Source organism: Cottoperca gobio, chromosome 13 (assembly GCF_900634415.1).
Source record: "Cottoperca gobio chromosome 13, fCotGob3.1, whole genome shotgun sequence".
NCBI classification, from domain to species: Eukaryota; Metazoa; Chordata; class Actinopteri; order Perciformes; family Bovichtidae; genus Cottoperca; species Cottoperca gobio.
This window is the reverse complement of record NC_041367.1, coordinates 7,952,685-7,970,144: the sequence shown is the minus strand read 5'-3', so window position 1 is coordinate 7,970,144 and position 17,460 is coordinate 7,952,685. Positions and strand designations below refer to the sequence as shown.

At 41.5% G+C, this 17,460-nt stretch overlaps 1 protein-coding gene across 1 annotated transcript in view; it reads right to left on the bottom strand.

Moving 5' to 3' along the window:
- Positions 1–1,602: 1,602 nt before the first annotated feature.
- Positions 1,603–17,460, bottom strand: part of dync2h1 (dynein cytoplasmic 2 heavy chain 1) — a 106,070-nt gene continuing 90,212 nt past the window's right edge. Inside the window, 8 exon segments of the mRNA XM_029446704.1 lie at positions 1,603–2,426; positions 2,560–2,676; positions 3,572–3,653; positions 3,737–3,846; positions 6,484–6,573; positions 11,507–11,608; positions 12,135–12,242; positions 14,645–14,761. Coding sequence (XP_029302564.1) covers positions 2,265–2,426; positions 2,560–2,676; positions 3,572–3,653; positions 3,737–3,846; positions 6,484–6,573; positions 11,507–11,608; positions 12,135–12,242; positions 14,645–14,761 — 888 coding nt within the window. The 3' untranslated portion in view covers positions 1,603–2,264.

Genomic DNA, 17,460 nt, shown 5'->3' with positions numbered 1-17,460 from the left:
ACCAGATGGCACTTTTCCAGCTCCGTTGGCCAGACGCTCTGATACGTTTTAAATAAGTAAGTGATACGCTATCAATGTTTGACATACGTATAATAATTTGTTATGTATTTGTTATGTATACGTCAGCTACAACACCGCTGTGGAAAAGTTGGACGTATTTGGACTCTGACAAACTTTGAGCTAATTTCCATATACGCCGGCATGTTTCTGTCATACGGAACTGTGTGTGTCTGGCGTGTTCGGCGTATCGTCTGCGTCCTTAAAACGATCACAACTTACCCTTAATTTATATCAACCCATTGCCGATATTTCGTATGCGCCGGCATACGTTTCTGTCATACGGTGTGACAGGGCCTTTAGAGTTTTTTTAGAGTTTTTTTGATTTGCAGAATATTCTAACCAATATGCCAAATATGCACGCTTACAAACGTGTATATTAAAAGTCAAAGGGCTTTTCTTTTTCGTTTCATTTAAAGATTGTAGAAAAGGTGACAAACAAATAAACCAATGAAGTCAGCCCTGTACTGTAGCAGCTATAAACACTGCAGTGTCCCTGGAATGAATATTATCCGCTCCCTCTCTGCCACTCTGCCCTCCTGTTCATTTTCCCATATAATTCACCCTTCTAATCTTAACCTACTCCATCCAACTCTTTCCCTGTAACCCCTGCTCTCCACCTGTGTCATTCTTATTTACTTGTTTCTCTACAATTTTCTCATTCAGGTTTTATAGCCATGTTCTCTCGCTCGCTCACTCCCTGCATCATCTCTCTCTCTCTCTCTCTACTCTTTGCCTCCATCCTTCTGTCTCTCTTTCACTCTCTGACCCAGAGGCCCGTGATTCGCCGAAATCCAATCCTCTTTTCTTTCTTTTTTTAAACCTGCTGTTCCATTTCACTCCCATTTTGTCACACTGCAGTGCGCACACAATACCCGCACCTCCTTCATTTCAACTCTTTTCTGTCTCCACAAACACACACACACACATTCACAGAAGAGTGTGCACACAGACATGCTCATAAACATTAGCACAACTGCATACACACAAAGTGGGGGGGAAAAAAGGCAGATACAGGAGAAAAACGCTTAATTAAGCTATCCATCAAATTTGATGCTCTTGGTTGGATTGATGCACAAACGCACACAAACATACACATCTTACAACCTCCCTCGTGCTTCTGTGGCCATCCATCACTCACTGACTCTGCACTACCTCAACTCAGAACCAATCACACAGAGGTTAAGGACTAACTGAGTGCTTGTGAGTGTGTGTGTGTGTGTGTGTGTGTGTGTGTGTGTGTGTGTGTGTGTGTGTGTGTGTGTGTGTGTGTGTGTGTGAGTGTGTGTGTGTGAGAGAGAGAGAGAGAAACACCATTTACTTTGGGAATAGACACTGAGGTGTTTCACGCCTGTAAAGCCCATTTCAGCAGAATTGGGTGAGAGGCAGATCAAGCAGAATGAACTGTGACACACACACACACACACACACACACACACACACACACACACACACACACACACACACACACACACACACACACACACACACACACACACACACACACACACGTTAATGACTACCATGACTAAACGTTATAGCAATAATAATAACATTTAATTCATCTTTATTTTCAATAAATAATGTCCAAAAGTAAAGTACACTCCGGTAACAGAATAACTGTGAAACAAACATTCAAGGCTAAAACTTTTCTGAACTTTGGATAATGTTCTTCACAAGCTCTTTAAACAAAATGAGTCACTGATGAACACTTTTACACTATATTATGAAATGCATAAAATGACGGGAGTAGTGAGACTTACATTAAAGTAATTCATGGGTATCAAAGATTATTACAGCCTGAGATTAAAATAATATGAAGTTATGTTACTGCTGGTCCATGGAAGGAAAAGAAAGGACTTTTCCTTCCAGTATTAGTGTTGCTGTTGCATCGTAAACCAGAAGGCAGACCACTACAAAGTCAATTATTCTGTTTTCTCCTCCTCTTGTACCACATTATGCAAATGCTCATGACATACAGTAACTGCATGTTACTGCCAGTTTTTGGTCTCCAAACTAAGGTGCTTAATTAAAAAATGATGGTGGCAGAATCAGAGCTTGACATTTTGAAGCGGTAATAATTTGTCCTGTTATTTAATGCCCCAGTCAAATCCGCCTTTTATGACAATATTATCTTCACCTGAGGCTTACAGTGCTCACAAAAAGTCCCCGCTGTTAAGGTCACCATGCGCTTGTCCTGTGTTCTTTCACTGTTGTTTGAGAAAGAGAGCGGCTCCAGTCTGTATCCACTGGTTGGGGTTTACTCCGCAGGGAAGACAGATGTGTGTGACTACCTTCACCCTCTCTGAGCTCGTATACAGAGGCAGCCAGATACTCTCCTCCGAAGCGACGCAGTCAGCAGCAGAGTTCTAGGATCAAACGCAGAACAATTTAACAGAGCCACAAATATGGTCCCTTTTTCATGTTTCACTCAAGTCAGACCGACAGAAAGTTAAACTTCTTTGGTGAAGGCAACAATATGCAGCTGTTTTAAGCACACACCTGTGCAACCCAGGCCATGTAGCAGGGCGGGACGGCCGACACACTGGGAGAGTCATGTTGATTCTCACAGAGATGAACACCGTCAAAACTACAACCCTCCAGCTGGAGACCTCCAACCTGGAAAAAGAGTGAGAGAATAGAAATGTGCAGCACGAGAGGAAGACACACGTTGCTGTAACCAGATTAACTAGCATGTTTACATGAGTGAAAATAGTCCAGTGACTCAGAGATCTTCCACAGTAGAGCAGGAAATAAAGGGAACTCAAGTCAGACACACACAGAAAACTACTAAATCACCATAATCTGGGCCCAAAAAGAGACAAATCCAGAAAAAGCTAGTGTGTGTGTGTGTGTGTGTGTGTGTGTGTGTGTGTGTGTGTGTGTGTGTGTGTGTGTGTGTTTGTAAGAGAGCTCATTGCTTCACAACAATTATCCCCTTTCACTTTCTCTGTCAGATGTCTGAGTATTTGCCTTCCCTCCTTGCAGCTGCAGCCTCTTTTTAAGCACGCACACCCTCCCCCCCCCCACCCCTCTCTCTCTCTTTGTATTTTTTTTTTTTAAATAAGTACAAGTCAAACTGTGCCAACTTTTATTGGCAAGACAGAAAAGAGTATTTAGGAGAAAGAAAAATAATTTAAATGGTAGACAATGCAATTATATTATCCTTAAATCAGAGCATGAAAGGGAAAGAAATTAAGACTGAAAGTGTTGTGCGCGCTCAGTCCTTTAATTGTTTGAAATTGTGCCCATTTAATGAATTAAAAAAAGCACAGTAGACCAGAGATGACTGCGGTCAAGGCAAGCAGACTTGTCTCTAATGAATATACAGCAAAACAAACTCTCTTTCAGGTCCTGCCTTCTTATCTGCATCTGCCGTCTTTTACTTCATTATTTTCCACCAGAGTTCACCTTCTCTATGGCGTCAGTATTCTGCAGCTGGATGGTAGCAGTGTGTGGCTGCTGTCTGCATGCATGATCTGTGGGATTGCGTGTGCGCTTGTCGTAGATCTACCTTGACTTGTAGCTTGGCCTGTGCAATGGGACTCCTCCACGATGAGACAAACACCAAACTATCCATAGAACAACCCATGGACCTAAAACCAGAACAAATATGTTTTTACCTTTAGCACTCATACTCTTTTCTGACTGACATAAACCCACAAGCGTTCAGTGTTACCTGGCGGTTTCCTGTCTCAAAGCGTTGAGGAAGGTGTCAGGGTGGAAGAGCTCAGATAGATCTAGGTTGTCTGATAGAAGAGCTTGTCTGCCTGCACGCTCCACCCAACTCTGGATACACAGACACATAGAATAAAACACACACACACACACCAAAAGCCTTGCAAATAAACACTCAAAGACAACACATAACTCAGACATAACATTATATTTCTTTCACAGGAGTCGGGGAAAAAACATTTAGCGGATCAATGAAAGATAAAAACATAATTCTCTTCCAGTTCAAGTGGTGAAATTTGAGCCGGCTCTAAATACTTAAAATATTTGCTCTATATATTCACCCTGTCACCAATCACAACAGTGTGGTTATACATAATACAAATAGTCTATGTTTGTATTGTATGTGGCTCTTTAAATGTTCATAGAGAACATCGATCTGTGAGTGTAATGATCATAATTTCTCTACCTTGAGTCAGTGTGTGTTTGTTAATGAGAGATAAAAAGGGTTACAAAGGGACAGAGCAAAACACAAAGCCAATAGAAATGTGTGACCGTATTTAATGTCCCCTTGTCCTTTTATCACCACATCAACAAGCTGATAACATTGGAACCCCAATTACCTGCAAATGGGAATACAGTACACACACACCCCCACACTCCCACACACACACACACACACACATGTGTGTACTGTATACTGAGACATACACAGGCACATGCAGAGATGTGTTTGTGCAAAGACAACTACAAGACAACAAACGCTGGACGCAGGTGCACAAAGTGTGGATCTGTGTGACTGGAGAGAGACCCCTCTAAGCCTTCTCCAATGTGCTCCTTATTCAGCAACTGCTTTGGTAATGTAAGCAGCATACTTCTGTCACTGCAAAAACTAGTTATTTTTGTCAAAAGGCCTAGCTCAGGACTTAACCAGATATCTCACAAAACAATCTTAGTTTGAAGTTTTCCTTTCTTTTTTTGGGAAGTTTTGCAGAGTGGCACAACAACTGTTTTCTCCGTCCTTCTTAGACTTCCCACCAAGCTTATCATGATACACATAAGCCTGTATGGCTGAAGTGGCCAGATTTAAGCCTTGATAGTTGATTTGAGATTGAAGTTTTGATCTATTCTGGGCCCTTTTTTGCATTTCTTTTTAACAGGTAGGCAGTTTCTCTCTCCAGCACCATAGAAGGTAGTGACTTTTGGAGGTCAGCGGAATAAAATGCTGACAAATAGAGGCGGAATGAACAAACTTCTGATCCAATCTCTATCATAAATGGATTCCCTTCTAGTATAGCATCAGTCTCCGCTGGTTTTAGAGATAAATTGGGATGAGCATTATGCCAAGAAATAAATATGCACAAATGCAAGCCCATACCGATGCACGCGCACACACACACACACACACACAGACACACACACACACACACACAGAGGCAGACTGCGTGTAAGACAGCGAGCCAGGGTGTGCTGGTATGCATAGTATTTGTGTGCATATATATCTGTGTGTGTGAGCGTTTGAGTGTTTTCAAGGTCGTCCTGCTCGTCTGGGGTGCACTGCTGTGCTCTGAGCTCTTTATTCTTCAGCATCTCCACACAGCGGCAGCTTTGGTCGTCTCCGCCTTTATTAGGCTGATTAGCTAACAGGACACAGACGCACTGCTAACAGAGATATCACTCAGTACTGATGGGCAGAAATAGACAGTTAAGGACAGTGCAGCCTCCAGATAGATACACATGAAGACAGATGGGGAGCAGGTAGTCATGGAGGCTAGCAGACAGAGAGAAACGAGAGATGGCAGGCAGACAGGGAGGCATACACACAAACAGATGGGTCGGCAGGCAGACAGACACAGGCAGTGAGGCTCGCCCACATGAATAACGAAATGCATCAAATTCACATAAAAATAAATAATTTCTGAGCATGTGTGTGTATGTGCGTATTCTAGTCTGCCAAAACATATTGAAGTAGGCGTACAGTCAGACACAGTCGAGAGGAGTTTCAGCCAGAACCTTTATTTCCTGGCAACAACCTTGGGCAGACACTTCCCAGAACCTCGTGCTTCCATATAATAATCCACAGCACATTTGAAAACAACATTACTAGCATGGTTTTAGTCAAACACATTGCTTTAATCAGTCATACATTGTTTTAGTCATGAGCTAAAGGTGCTTGTGCCTGGTCCTTGAAGAGTCTTCTTTCTCTCATGAGGGAAATCACCAGAAATAGATTCGGGGCCATTGTGGGATATCTGAGGTGCTTTTTAAATCGTTTAAAACTTAAGACATCCAGAAGAGTCCTCCTGTAATATTCATCACAACTGGAGGGCAAGGCTCCCGGTAGGATATAAATGCATGAAGGATATAAATGGATCCCTCAATCAGTATACTAATAATGCTGATTAGAAAACTCTTAGGCTTCTTAAGTCTCTTTCCTGTGAGAGTACAGAGGGTTCCCAGAGGCGTCTTGGTGTTTTAATAACCAGTGAGGGTGCCATTAAATGCCTTGACTAACAGTTATCCAACAGAAATGTTACCACTAGTCCTTTGTCAGGAGCAGGCCTGTGTGAATTTCAGTTCCTGCTAAACAAAACACGACACCTATAACACACCAGATTCCAATTGTTTCGAAATATTTTCTCCTCAATGTGTTGATTTTGTTGTCGGTATTGTGAGTGTTAGACCGACAGATAGACTGACAGAGAAAGAGAGTGCAGTGTGTCTCTTTGTGTGCACACATGCATGTGTTACCTGTATGGCGAGAGCCCGTGTTACTACAGCTCTGAGGTACTGCATTGGCTCTTCTGGTCCCTCCCATTTATTCTGCCATGTTAAAGGACACTGAGGGGAAAAGAATCAGAGACACAACCATAATGAAACACATAACGTAAAACAAGTGTCAGCGAGAAGATAAAGTGACGCGTATCAGCGGTGGACATTCTGCAACAAGCTACGTGCTTCAGTCAGACTGTTGTGTCTCTGCAGCTTCGGCCCGAAGAGCCTCAGCCACAGCACACAGGAGGACCGCAGGTTTACTGAGCTGTGTTGGAGACATTCTCACACGTGAAGTGGCTCATTTCTGCCCAAAAGGTTGCTAGATTTGTCCCTTGGATATTTGTTTTGAATAAAATTGCTAGAACAGTATTTCAAGTCACTATACCATGTGACCACAACGTCCGCCAACTTCCACATCCCCCTCTCTCCCAATCACTACAGGCTACCACAGTTTAGCTGATGACATTGGACCCTGTTGGGTCACCTAACACATTTAAACATCGTGGTTCAGTCAAAGGGCGTACACACTCTCGTAGGCTGCACGGCTACTAGGCTCTGACAAAAACATAATCTGTGTTCATGTTTTCTGTGATGTGAGACCCTTTTAAACTTCTGATCTCCAAGTGTAGGCAGATATAACTTATTACCCTAAACTGAAATGCTACCCCAAACTTCACAAGCCTCTTTGCGTACACAGAAATGGCTTTCTGTCTGGCTTATCATGAAAGTACACGGTTCTATTCCTTTAAATCACCTTTAGTCTGTTTATTGATCTGCACATGCCCTTTGTCTCACGCTGGAGCAAAAGCATATTTCACCATCTTAGGTCGCACAGCAAAATAAATCCTCCACAGAAAAACTACAAATGCTGTTTCTCTTTTTTGTGGATAGCACTGTTGGTGTTTTAAAAGAGATTCCAAAGCAGAACGTAGTGTGATGTTTATATAGTGCAACACAACGTTTGGGTGAGGAGTTGAGGACAAATGTACAAGAGTACAGTCAACGCTGGTTTCCTTTAACAATGACCTAATAATCTCTCCACATGTTTAAGTAGTTTTAACCAAACCTTAACTTCTGAGCCACCTGCTCCAAATAAACAGGGGGCAGTATCTCATATCTACTACTGCTGGGTCCATTCAATCATCAAAACCATCAGTTATTTAAAAAAGCATGTTCACCTGTTTATATTTTAGTAGTACTAGTTTTAGAGTATTATAGTGTATTCTTTATACTGTGTATTATATTCTACAGTTATATATCTCTCTCTTCTAGTGTTGGTATATTTACTGTGTGTTTCTTCACTCCTGTGTGAACCTGTCAGACCAAACTGCTGAAACTCGAGTCGGTCTAAATAACTATTTCCTAATCTTCACGTTGGGCTTAGCTATCTGTGTTTACTGTGGGACTGGGGGCTGTACGCTCCGTGTAACGTTACGTTTTGATAGTTTGTATGATGGTTTGGGTCCGGGTGTACTGGAGGAGGAGAGCGCGCAGCATCTGGAGTAACAGCCGGCTGATGCAGCGCTGGGTCTAACCCGTGTAACCGCAGCAACAGAAAGTTTGACGGAAGATCTGTCCGTCTCCCGGCTGCCGTACTTCCCGGTGGGAACGAGGCGATTGCTGCGAGTCTTATTCTCGTTTCTGTCATCTTTGGATTTAATCAAAACAAACTATGAAAACGTGCAGGGATCATGGATGTAATGTTGACACGCCCTGAGTCTGCCAGAGTCAGGCAGCTGTGCTTCTTCTGTACTGAGGACAGACTGGCTCACTATCGCCTCCTAGACTGAACTGTCAGTTAGACTGCGAAATCCAGGAGATATCTCTGCAACACAACACACAGACGTCTTTGACACAACGTCAACACTGTTACCTCTTCACACTCTGTTGATAATGTTCATTGTTTCAATGTTTTTAGTTTAAACTCTGGCATATTTCACACATTGAACCTTTAAACAAAGAGGGGGCTGATTACAAAACACACGTGTGTGTGTGTGTGTGTGTGTGTGTGTAGTTTTGAAATGCACAAAGAATTACTGACGCACTGACAAATGCAATATTTGTGTGTAGGTGGCAAAAGAAAACTTCCCTCAGGAGACAAGTGTTAACTCTGGAGTTCATGTTGCTTCAACTGTTAAACTGAGATGGAAGAACTGCCTTACACACACACACACACACGCATGTGCACACACATTCACAGCGGGACATCGAGGATTAGAACATTGATGTTATTCAAACTTAAATGTCATAATGGAACTATCTCTCAGAGACTCTCCTGCTGCGTGTGTGTGTGTGTGTGTGTAACTGCTTTGAAATGTGTGACAAGATCAGTGTGCAGGCTAGTATGAGAAGATTCATTTGATCACTTTTGGCTTATGACTCCCAGTTTGCTTGAAAGTAACTGTGATGATAACATAAAACAAAACATAGCATTGACATACCAATTATTACAACTAGCACTGAACAATTCACTGATCCGAGAGATTGTTGAACCTTTAATCAAAAGAGCCATCTCTGCATCAGTCCTCATGTCTTGATGTTAATGATCTTTCCACTGGTGATATTTATTTCTCTTTTGCAGCACTGCTTACAACTTTCCTCTGATGCTAGGACAGTTTGCACATATCTAATTATTTTTTACTGCACAGCTGAAGAGAGGGGCAATGGAGCTGATTCCTCCAGAGATGTGCTTGCTATACTTTCACATTATTACGGCCCCAAATGGTCCATTTTCCAAATATATAAATCACATCACCAGCTCTTTCTGTTCCTCTTCTGTGGTTGGAGCTGGGATAATCAGTGATGGTTGGTTAATACAGAAGCCTAACACATAATGGTGTGTGCTTGTGGAGTCTGCAATCTGCAGAGTTGTACCTCATATTACTTTCTATGAAGACACTAAATATAATGTACATTCAGCAGTAGCAATAACCACCTGTTAAAAAATGTGGAATTAAATGTAATTATGCCTTTTTATTTATTATTATTATTATTATTATTATTATTTGTGGAGGGAATTGAATATATAATGTCTCTTGCATTAGAGAGGTAATGTTTTATCAGATGGATAACTGCATGTGTTCAGCTCTATCAGACACACTTTGAGGAGTTGTTTTGGAGCAGGATTTATTGTCATTATCTAAAAAAAATCATTCTACACTTTACAATAAAACTGCAGACTATGAAAGGTCGTCAAGTTAATTCTGCTATAATGGAAACTGGAGAACGACAACATCGCTCTAAGTTGTGCAGTACTGATTTGTGACACGAAGAAGAGTGCTTTGCTCTTCTTGCGACACATTATAATACTGCAGAGTCTTCGAGCAACTACGCACTGACACAGTTATACACACAAAGACGTGCAAATGCGATGACGGGTTTAAGTGAATACAGTAATGAAAATAAATCAGTTGGAGTCAATATAACTTAATGCAAAGTCAAAAAGAATCAATCTACGGCACGTTTTCTTTACGACACTGATGTAAAACATTGCCAGTTGGTCATCAGGTGTTATTAAGTCGTCACGTTTTAAATTGCTGCTGGTAGTAAATCTATCATGGGAATCAAGTTATTTGTGGAATGCCAGCATATACAACAACATCAACAAAGGTGACAGCCTTTTTAAAACTAAGGACACACTCCAGTACATTTCTAATCAATACCCTGTGATCTGGGTCTGCAGAAACACTTAGAAACAGGCCTGTAGCCAAAGTGTTGGGTCATAACTATTCATCTTAATTTATAAAACAGGCTTTAGTAGAACTCTACAAAGTCGCACTGACCTACACAACTAACACAATACATATGTTTGATTAGCACAGCTCATTAAAATGCTGCATTTTGATTATGCACAACACAAACAGAGAGAACATCTAAAAAGCGGGTCCTAGGAACGATCATGGAGGAAACAAAGCTGTGCTCACTACTACTGGGTCACAGCAAGTGTTTTATGGTTCAATTAAAAGGGCGGGGGGACATTTATAAACTTGTAAAACAGGAACGAGAGCTCATCTCTTTTATATAGAGAGAGTAGTTACAGGAGGTCAGTCGTGATGCACTACCTCAGTTGAGGAAACTCACACCACATGGATACGTAAAAGAAACATAGAAATCATAAATGTTTTTTTTCTTCTGGTTAACCTGAGTGTCCTCGGTGTACTGTGACCGTGAGCACTGCAGAGGAAGCCAACAGTTGATTGGAACAATGTCGGGGGTGTTGCGATACACAATTGAAATGGAGACAGAGTTTTTAAGTTTACGCATGAAGAATGTTGTCTGATACGTATTATGCATTACAATAGGATATAGTGCGATGCGTTGACTATCACTTTGCATGTTATCTTATTCGTGATTGTGCATACATTTCCCCCCATCGGATTACGTATTGTTATTGGAAAAACATTCTTATCAAAAATTGCAATATGGATTTCAACAATATCACAAAGCCCCTACCTTGTAGCTAACACCTTTCACAGCATTGGTATTAAAACGTACTGTAGCGAAGGGATGTGTTAGAAGGGAGAGAGCGAGAGAGAGAGAGAGAGAGAGAGAGAGAGAGAGAGAGAGAGAGAGAGAGAGAGAGAGAGAAGAAAACATGAGAGACGAAGAGCGGAGAGAGACGGAGATGAGACTAAAGACCTGCTGATTAATATAAAAAGAGCGAGAAGGAAAGCTGCAAAGAGGGAATTCTGCCCAAGGCTGCTCTCAGGAGATTACAAGCGTAGAAGAAGTAAAAGGTTGATTGTGCATCTCTCCCCCCTCTACCTCATCATATCCCCTTTGTCCTCATCTCGGCCTGTGGACACATGCAGTGCTAGATGTCAACAAGTCAGCCCTGTGTACCGTGTGTGTGTGCCTGCTGCTGTGGTCTCACCTCCCCCGACAGTATGGGAGAGTTGTACCTTTCACCTCTAAAACAATAGAGTGAAGAGAAAGATTTACTGTAAAAAAAAACACTAAATCTAAGCGTCTCAATGTATTATGACTCCGCCTTACTTACCTCTTGATTGAGCAGGGCAGTGGCCAGTTTTTGGACTTCAGGAGTTAGCAGTTGGGTCCCTCTGATGACTTTGCTCAGCGCAGCCAGGGATTGGTGAATGCTCTGCGACGACACTCACAGTTTAGTGTACATTCTGTGGCAGTATGTAGAGCGTCGGTACCCGGGGTGCCAATTGACATATTGCCATTGAATTGCCATTAAGTGGTTCATCATGACAGGCCCCGTCATCGACTGATTGGGCTTCTTATGTTCATCTGATTACTTAGCTCTCTTAAAAGCAAATCAAATGTTGTGCATTGAAGGAAGTATTCAGTACATATGCACCTGTGGTTTGTGAAACAACTGGCACTGCGGGAGAAGATGAATTACATTATGTAACTGTTTATGATTCACACTCATCTCACGCATCTTCATGAAGCTAAGCCCGTGTACCATAACTCTTAACATTTTAACATATCCATCTCATTTATATTGAAAGGTTCAAGCGTTGCGCTATTGATGAAAGGGTTGTGCCAAATTACAAATGTTAAGTAAAACAAAACACCCAGTGGTAATTATTCACTTACAATGAATCACATTTTAAAATACGTGTACGAATGTTCTTCATTGGTAAATTAATGTGACACACCTGGACCAAGCGGATGGCGTTGAACTGCTCCAGAGTGATGAATGACAGGACCGGGGACCCCTGACCTTCTGTCGGTGGGACCACCTTCTGGTGGATCAGCGTAGAGCCCTGATAGACGGCAGGCAGACAGCAACACATGGCTAGTCATTCAAACATTTGTTTGTACTTTTCCAAGACAGAAAGAGAAAGAGGTGGATACAAGGGAAGGACAAAGACATGTTTTTCTACAGGCGATGCAGTAAATATAATGACGCAATTCTCAATCTAATTAACTCGGAGCCATTAATATTTTTACCTTGGGCTTAAGTGCATCATATTGGTCGTGTGTCCTAGCATTGCTTTATGTCCCTCTTATCACAGGAACACTGTCAAACATCAGTCTACTCAAATTGGCCGTTTCACAGGAGCACAGACGTAATATTATTTAGAGTAAGACGTTTATTGCATCTTGTAACTGCTGCTGAGCATTAGCATGTTATCGTTTTTCTTTTAAATGATTTCCTCCATTACGACTGTATATCTTTCCGGTGTCCCCTGTGGGTTTCCTTAGATAAACTCAATTCTTCCGTTCTTTTTTGGTTCTTCCACAATAACAAGATGTAACAAAATGGGGAATTGTTTGTCTCTCTGCAGCGTAAACCAGGGAGACAGTTTGTTTACATCAGATAACACAGAGATCTACTGTAAGTACACCGAGTGTTCGTGTTTGAAGTTGTGCACAGACACAAATACAATAAAAACCAATGTGCACAAACGCTGACATTTTGTTGTATTCTGTTTGCAGATACCACATTCTGTACCCGCATCCTATTTAGTTTTCCTCGCGTGTACTCAGTTAGAGGCAGAGGAGGAAATAGAGGGAGAGAAGGATTGACTGTGGGACGGAGGAATGGACACACTGAGAGAGACACACACAAGAGACAAATGAGACAATGAGGAAAAAAGCTGGCAGGGTGGTATTCAGATTGAGTACAGCTCTGCTATTGTTTCTATTCAAAAAAATGTAACTTAACAGCCAAATATACAGCCTGTGCCGTCTCCTGCTCCTCATCTCGATCCACACTACATACAGATTTGTCAAAATAATGCACATGGCCATAAATACTCACACAAAAGCCTGCACAGACACACTCACACGGACGCAACCTAAGGCCCTGACACACCAAAACGATACAGTTTTAGATACTTGTTTTTGCGACGTCGCACACTATCGGCATGTGCGTGCGGAGACTGTCGGCAAAAGAAACCACTCTGAAGTCAAGAGGGCACACACATTCATGTGCACGGATATTTTCACAGCGACATGGCCACCTTGAATAAAGCTAAGTGGTGAGCGAGATCAGTGTGAAAATGGTCGGCGAACGCTGCTTTGTTTCAATGTGTGTATCAAAACAAAAGCTTGCATATTTACAGCCGTAGGTCTTCCGGTTTTACTTTCATAATGACGAATACAGATTACCACCAGCACCTGTTATGGAGAGTTATTTCCTCTCGTGCCGCTGGCTGTAGTCTTTGCGGTGTGTTCAAATGTGACTTTTTGGCCAAGATGCAGGCAACGTGAGGCGACGCAACAGTCGGTTCCGTCGCCTCTTGTTCTTTCATGACTGTTTGGTGTGTCTAGGTTGAACACAAACATTAATGCACACCCATACACACACACACACACACACAGACAAGCAAGCTGCACTTCGGAGAACACACCCGCTGATGGTCAAACACACAGGGTTAGCTGACGACAAAGGGCTGCTAATTGAAAGCAGTCAGAGGTAGATTGTGATCTATGGGAAGCTGGCTGGTGATGCAATGGCAACACTTAACACAGTCAATCATTCTTCTCAGTGGGTACAAAACAACCCTGCATGCATGGACTGAAATAGAGATAGAGATAGAGAGAAGAGGGGGGGGGGAGCATGTGTGATTTACAGCATGAGAGTGAGAGTGAGAGAGCGGGAATATGGTGGCTAAATTATTTAATGTGGAGGTGGATGTTCTTTTGATTTGAAAAGGTGCCAATCTTCAAGCAACCGCACAGAGCAGTGGTGCCTGACTCGGCGAGCCAGTGGCTATCACACACGGTGCTCAATTAGACTCCACTAATTTCCAATTAGCTTTCACAGCTTTTAATTTCGACTAGTCACTGCCGCATTGGCAGCATGGGCAATGCGAAACGTGATTTTGCATACAAATAAAGACGAGCATGGATCTGTTGAAGCTAGAAAAGACCTACATGAACTATTTACTGATCTAATTATAAATACTTAGCAGGTACTATGAGATTGATGACAAAATGGTATACGATATTTTGGTAAGTTAGCGATTATAGAATTTGAGGTTTTGACAGAAAAAGTATATCAGTCATTTCAGTGATGTGGATATAACTTATGTAGTAAGTAAGTAAGTAAGTAAGTAAGTAAGTAAGTAAGTACTTACCCATACTAGTATTTCATAATTCATTAGTTGATTTATATGTTAGGGAAAGGAATAAGAAAATATGAAAAAGATAAATTTACCTGGTTGAGTTTCTTCCACAAGTAAAGGACGGGAGAAAGTCCATTCGACCAGAGCTCCCTGTCGAACTTTGAACCTGTTGCTACGGAGCGGCTCAGGACACGCAGTTGGGAAATCACCTGTGAGTCAATACAATATAAACACAAACATATCAATCAATTTAGCAAAGGTGTTGTAGAAGTGGCATGGAGGTTAGGGTTTCCTGATTTAGTAATCTGAATGTGTTTATGAGACAGATCCTGTTGTAAAAGGTCGCCCAAAAATAAATGGTCATGTTGATGTAGGTGTAATTGATGATTTAAAAAAAAAAAGCTCACTATGTAGACAAAAGAAATGTGTGGCATTTACTAAATCATACCCGTCTTCTGTAAAAAAAAAGAAGAAATGTGTATAGAATAAATATGCACTTTTGCTAATGACAGCCAAAGGCAATGTATGATTAAAAATAAAATCACAGTTAGTCATAAAACATCATCGACACCTGGCTACTAAACTCTTCAGTTACAGTCAAAACTTATATCCTGTAATATTGCAAGTGAAAAAAGGCCAAACCCATCACATCTCCTCAGAGCTCCTTACACACCTAATCAAGCATGCTTAGCTTCAGGCTTAAAGTCTCGGAGAGTGCATTTTTTTACTCAGTGTGTGTGTGTTTGTGCAGATGTGTGAATTTCTATACATGTGTGTGTTGTGAGGAAGGCGAAGCGTCTGATAAATGGCTTTCATTTGGTCCGGGAGAACTCTTTACCAACACCTGCTTTATCTTCTCTGCTCAGGAGGGAAAGTGTGCGTATGCGTGTGTGTGTGTGTGTGTGTGTGTGTGTGTGTGTGTGTGTGTGTGTGTGTGTGTGTGCATGCATATGTGTGTGTTTGTATGGAAGAGAGAGGTGGGGTGGGCGGTAAAAAACTAGATAGCTAATCTAGAACGTCACCCTGACAGCAGTATAAATGTGTGCAGTTGAGGATGGAGATTTGAAATATCCAGGGATTTATCTGGACCAATGATTACCACGCAGCAACTGCATTTACCATCTGGGAAGAAAACGTTACTAGACAATGTCTATGTGCAAGGGAGTTCAGTTTTAATCGCACTGGGTGAAGTCAATTTAGAATTTAGACTTTTACTTTATTTCAATGTAATCCAGGATTGTGGTGCAGGGTTTTTAATCAGGGGACCATTTCTCATGGTTTTAGTCAGAATGGCGCTCAATAAAAACACCTAATGAGCTGTAAAAAACACAGGCAAGGATGTTATTATAACCAGATATATAATGGCGCTATCATAGAATAAAAGCACTTTCAGGGACAGCTCATTTATTTGGACAAGATGTGCGAAAAGATACTTTCTTACACATTTGTTTGTATTATCCTAATTAGGATATTTTCACTTGCTGGTCAATACTCATTTGCATTGGACATGAAAACACATTATTCACATATACGTCATACATTGTGTCTGTAAGCCCAAGAGAATCCTCTGCAGACCCTGTAGACCCATGTTGGGTCATTCACACTGAGCCTATGCATTTATTTTAAACGGCATCCATCATCACCGCTGTGTTCAATGTGTGTGTGTGTGTGTGTGTGTGTGTGTGTGTGTGTGTGTGTGTGTGTGGTAAAGTGCCCAACCCAGAGACAGAGACGAGGGTCTTTAGGGAGAGGAGAGTGCACAAACAGAGAGAGAGATAGAGAGAGGGGGAGAGAACATGAACGTGACAGTGACAAACGACGGGAGGGAGGGGAGACGATTGCAAGTAGGGGAGAGAGAGACACAGTAAAACACACACACACACACACACACACACACACACACACACACACACACACACACACACACACACACACACACACACACGTGGCTTTGTCTCCATCTCATTCTGTCCATCCTATCACTCCCTTTCATTATGCTAACATTTCCATGGACAGGTTTATGAGCTTCTGTTATGAAAACAGTGAATTATTTTATGCTAATATTATATAGAAATATAAATTCTTACATTTTATACTTAATACATGTGTATGTGTGTGTATGTTTGAGCCATTGTTTGTGAGAAGACTTACTGTCTGTCTTCATTGTATCATTTTTGGACAATCTGTATCTTTCTCTTAAACACACACACACACACACACACACACACACACACACACACACACACACACACATCTTCATCTATCTTTATTCAAGAGCGTGTTTTTCTATTTGAGAGCATACCTCCTTGATTTCACGATCAGATTGTGTAATACTCCACACTCACATAGATCTTGCTTGCTCCTCTGCTCTTGGAGTTTTTGTGCATTAACCCTGTCAAAATTCCACAACCAATAGAATGCCAAGTGTAGCGTTGACCAATGAAATCATCCCTACTTCGTTACGAGTGCGTTAGCTTTAATTTCAGAGCGTCCCAGACGGACGGTTACTCTTTAACCAGGTTAATTTATCCCCTTCTGCCTCCAAGGCTTTATGAAATCTCCCTGGCTTCTTTTTTTTTACGACTTTTGGAATAATATACATATATCAGCAGCCCGTACTTTTTATTTTACTCTTATTAATCCTATTTTCCTTTTTTTGAGGACTGTTGAACACTATTCTATTTGTTAATGTTACCTTGTAGACTTTTTACATTAAAATCGGATTACATTTAGGAATGCAATGACCACTCAATGACAACACAACCGTGACAATAATAAAAGCAGACTTGATATTCTATGTGATAGATTATCCACGTCTCTGCAAAGTGAATTTTATTTCATAGTGAAATAAATGGAAAGGGATGAATGCCTGGTAAAAAGCTTTAACATCAAATTGAAGTCCTGACCC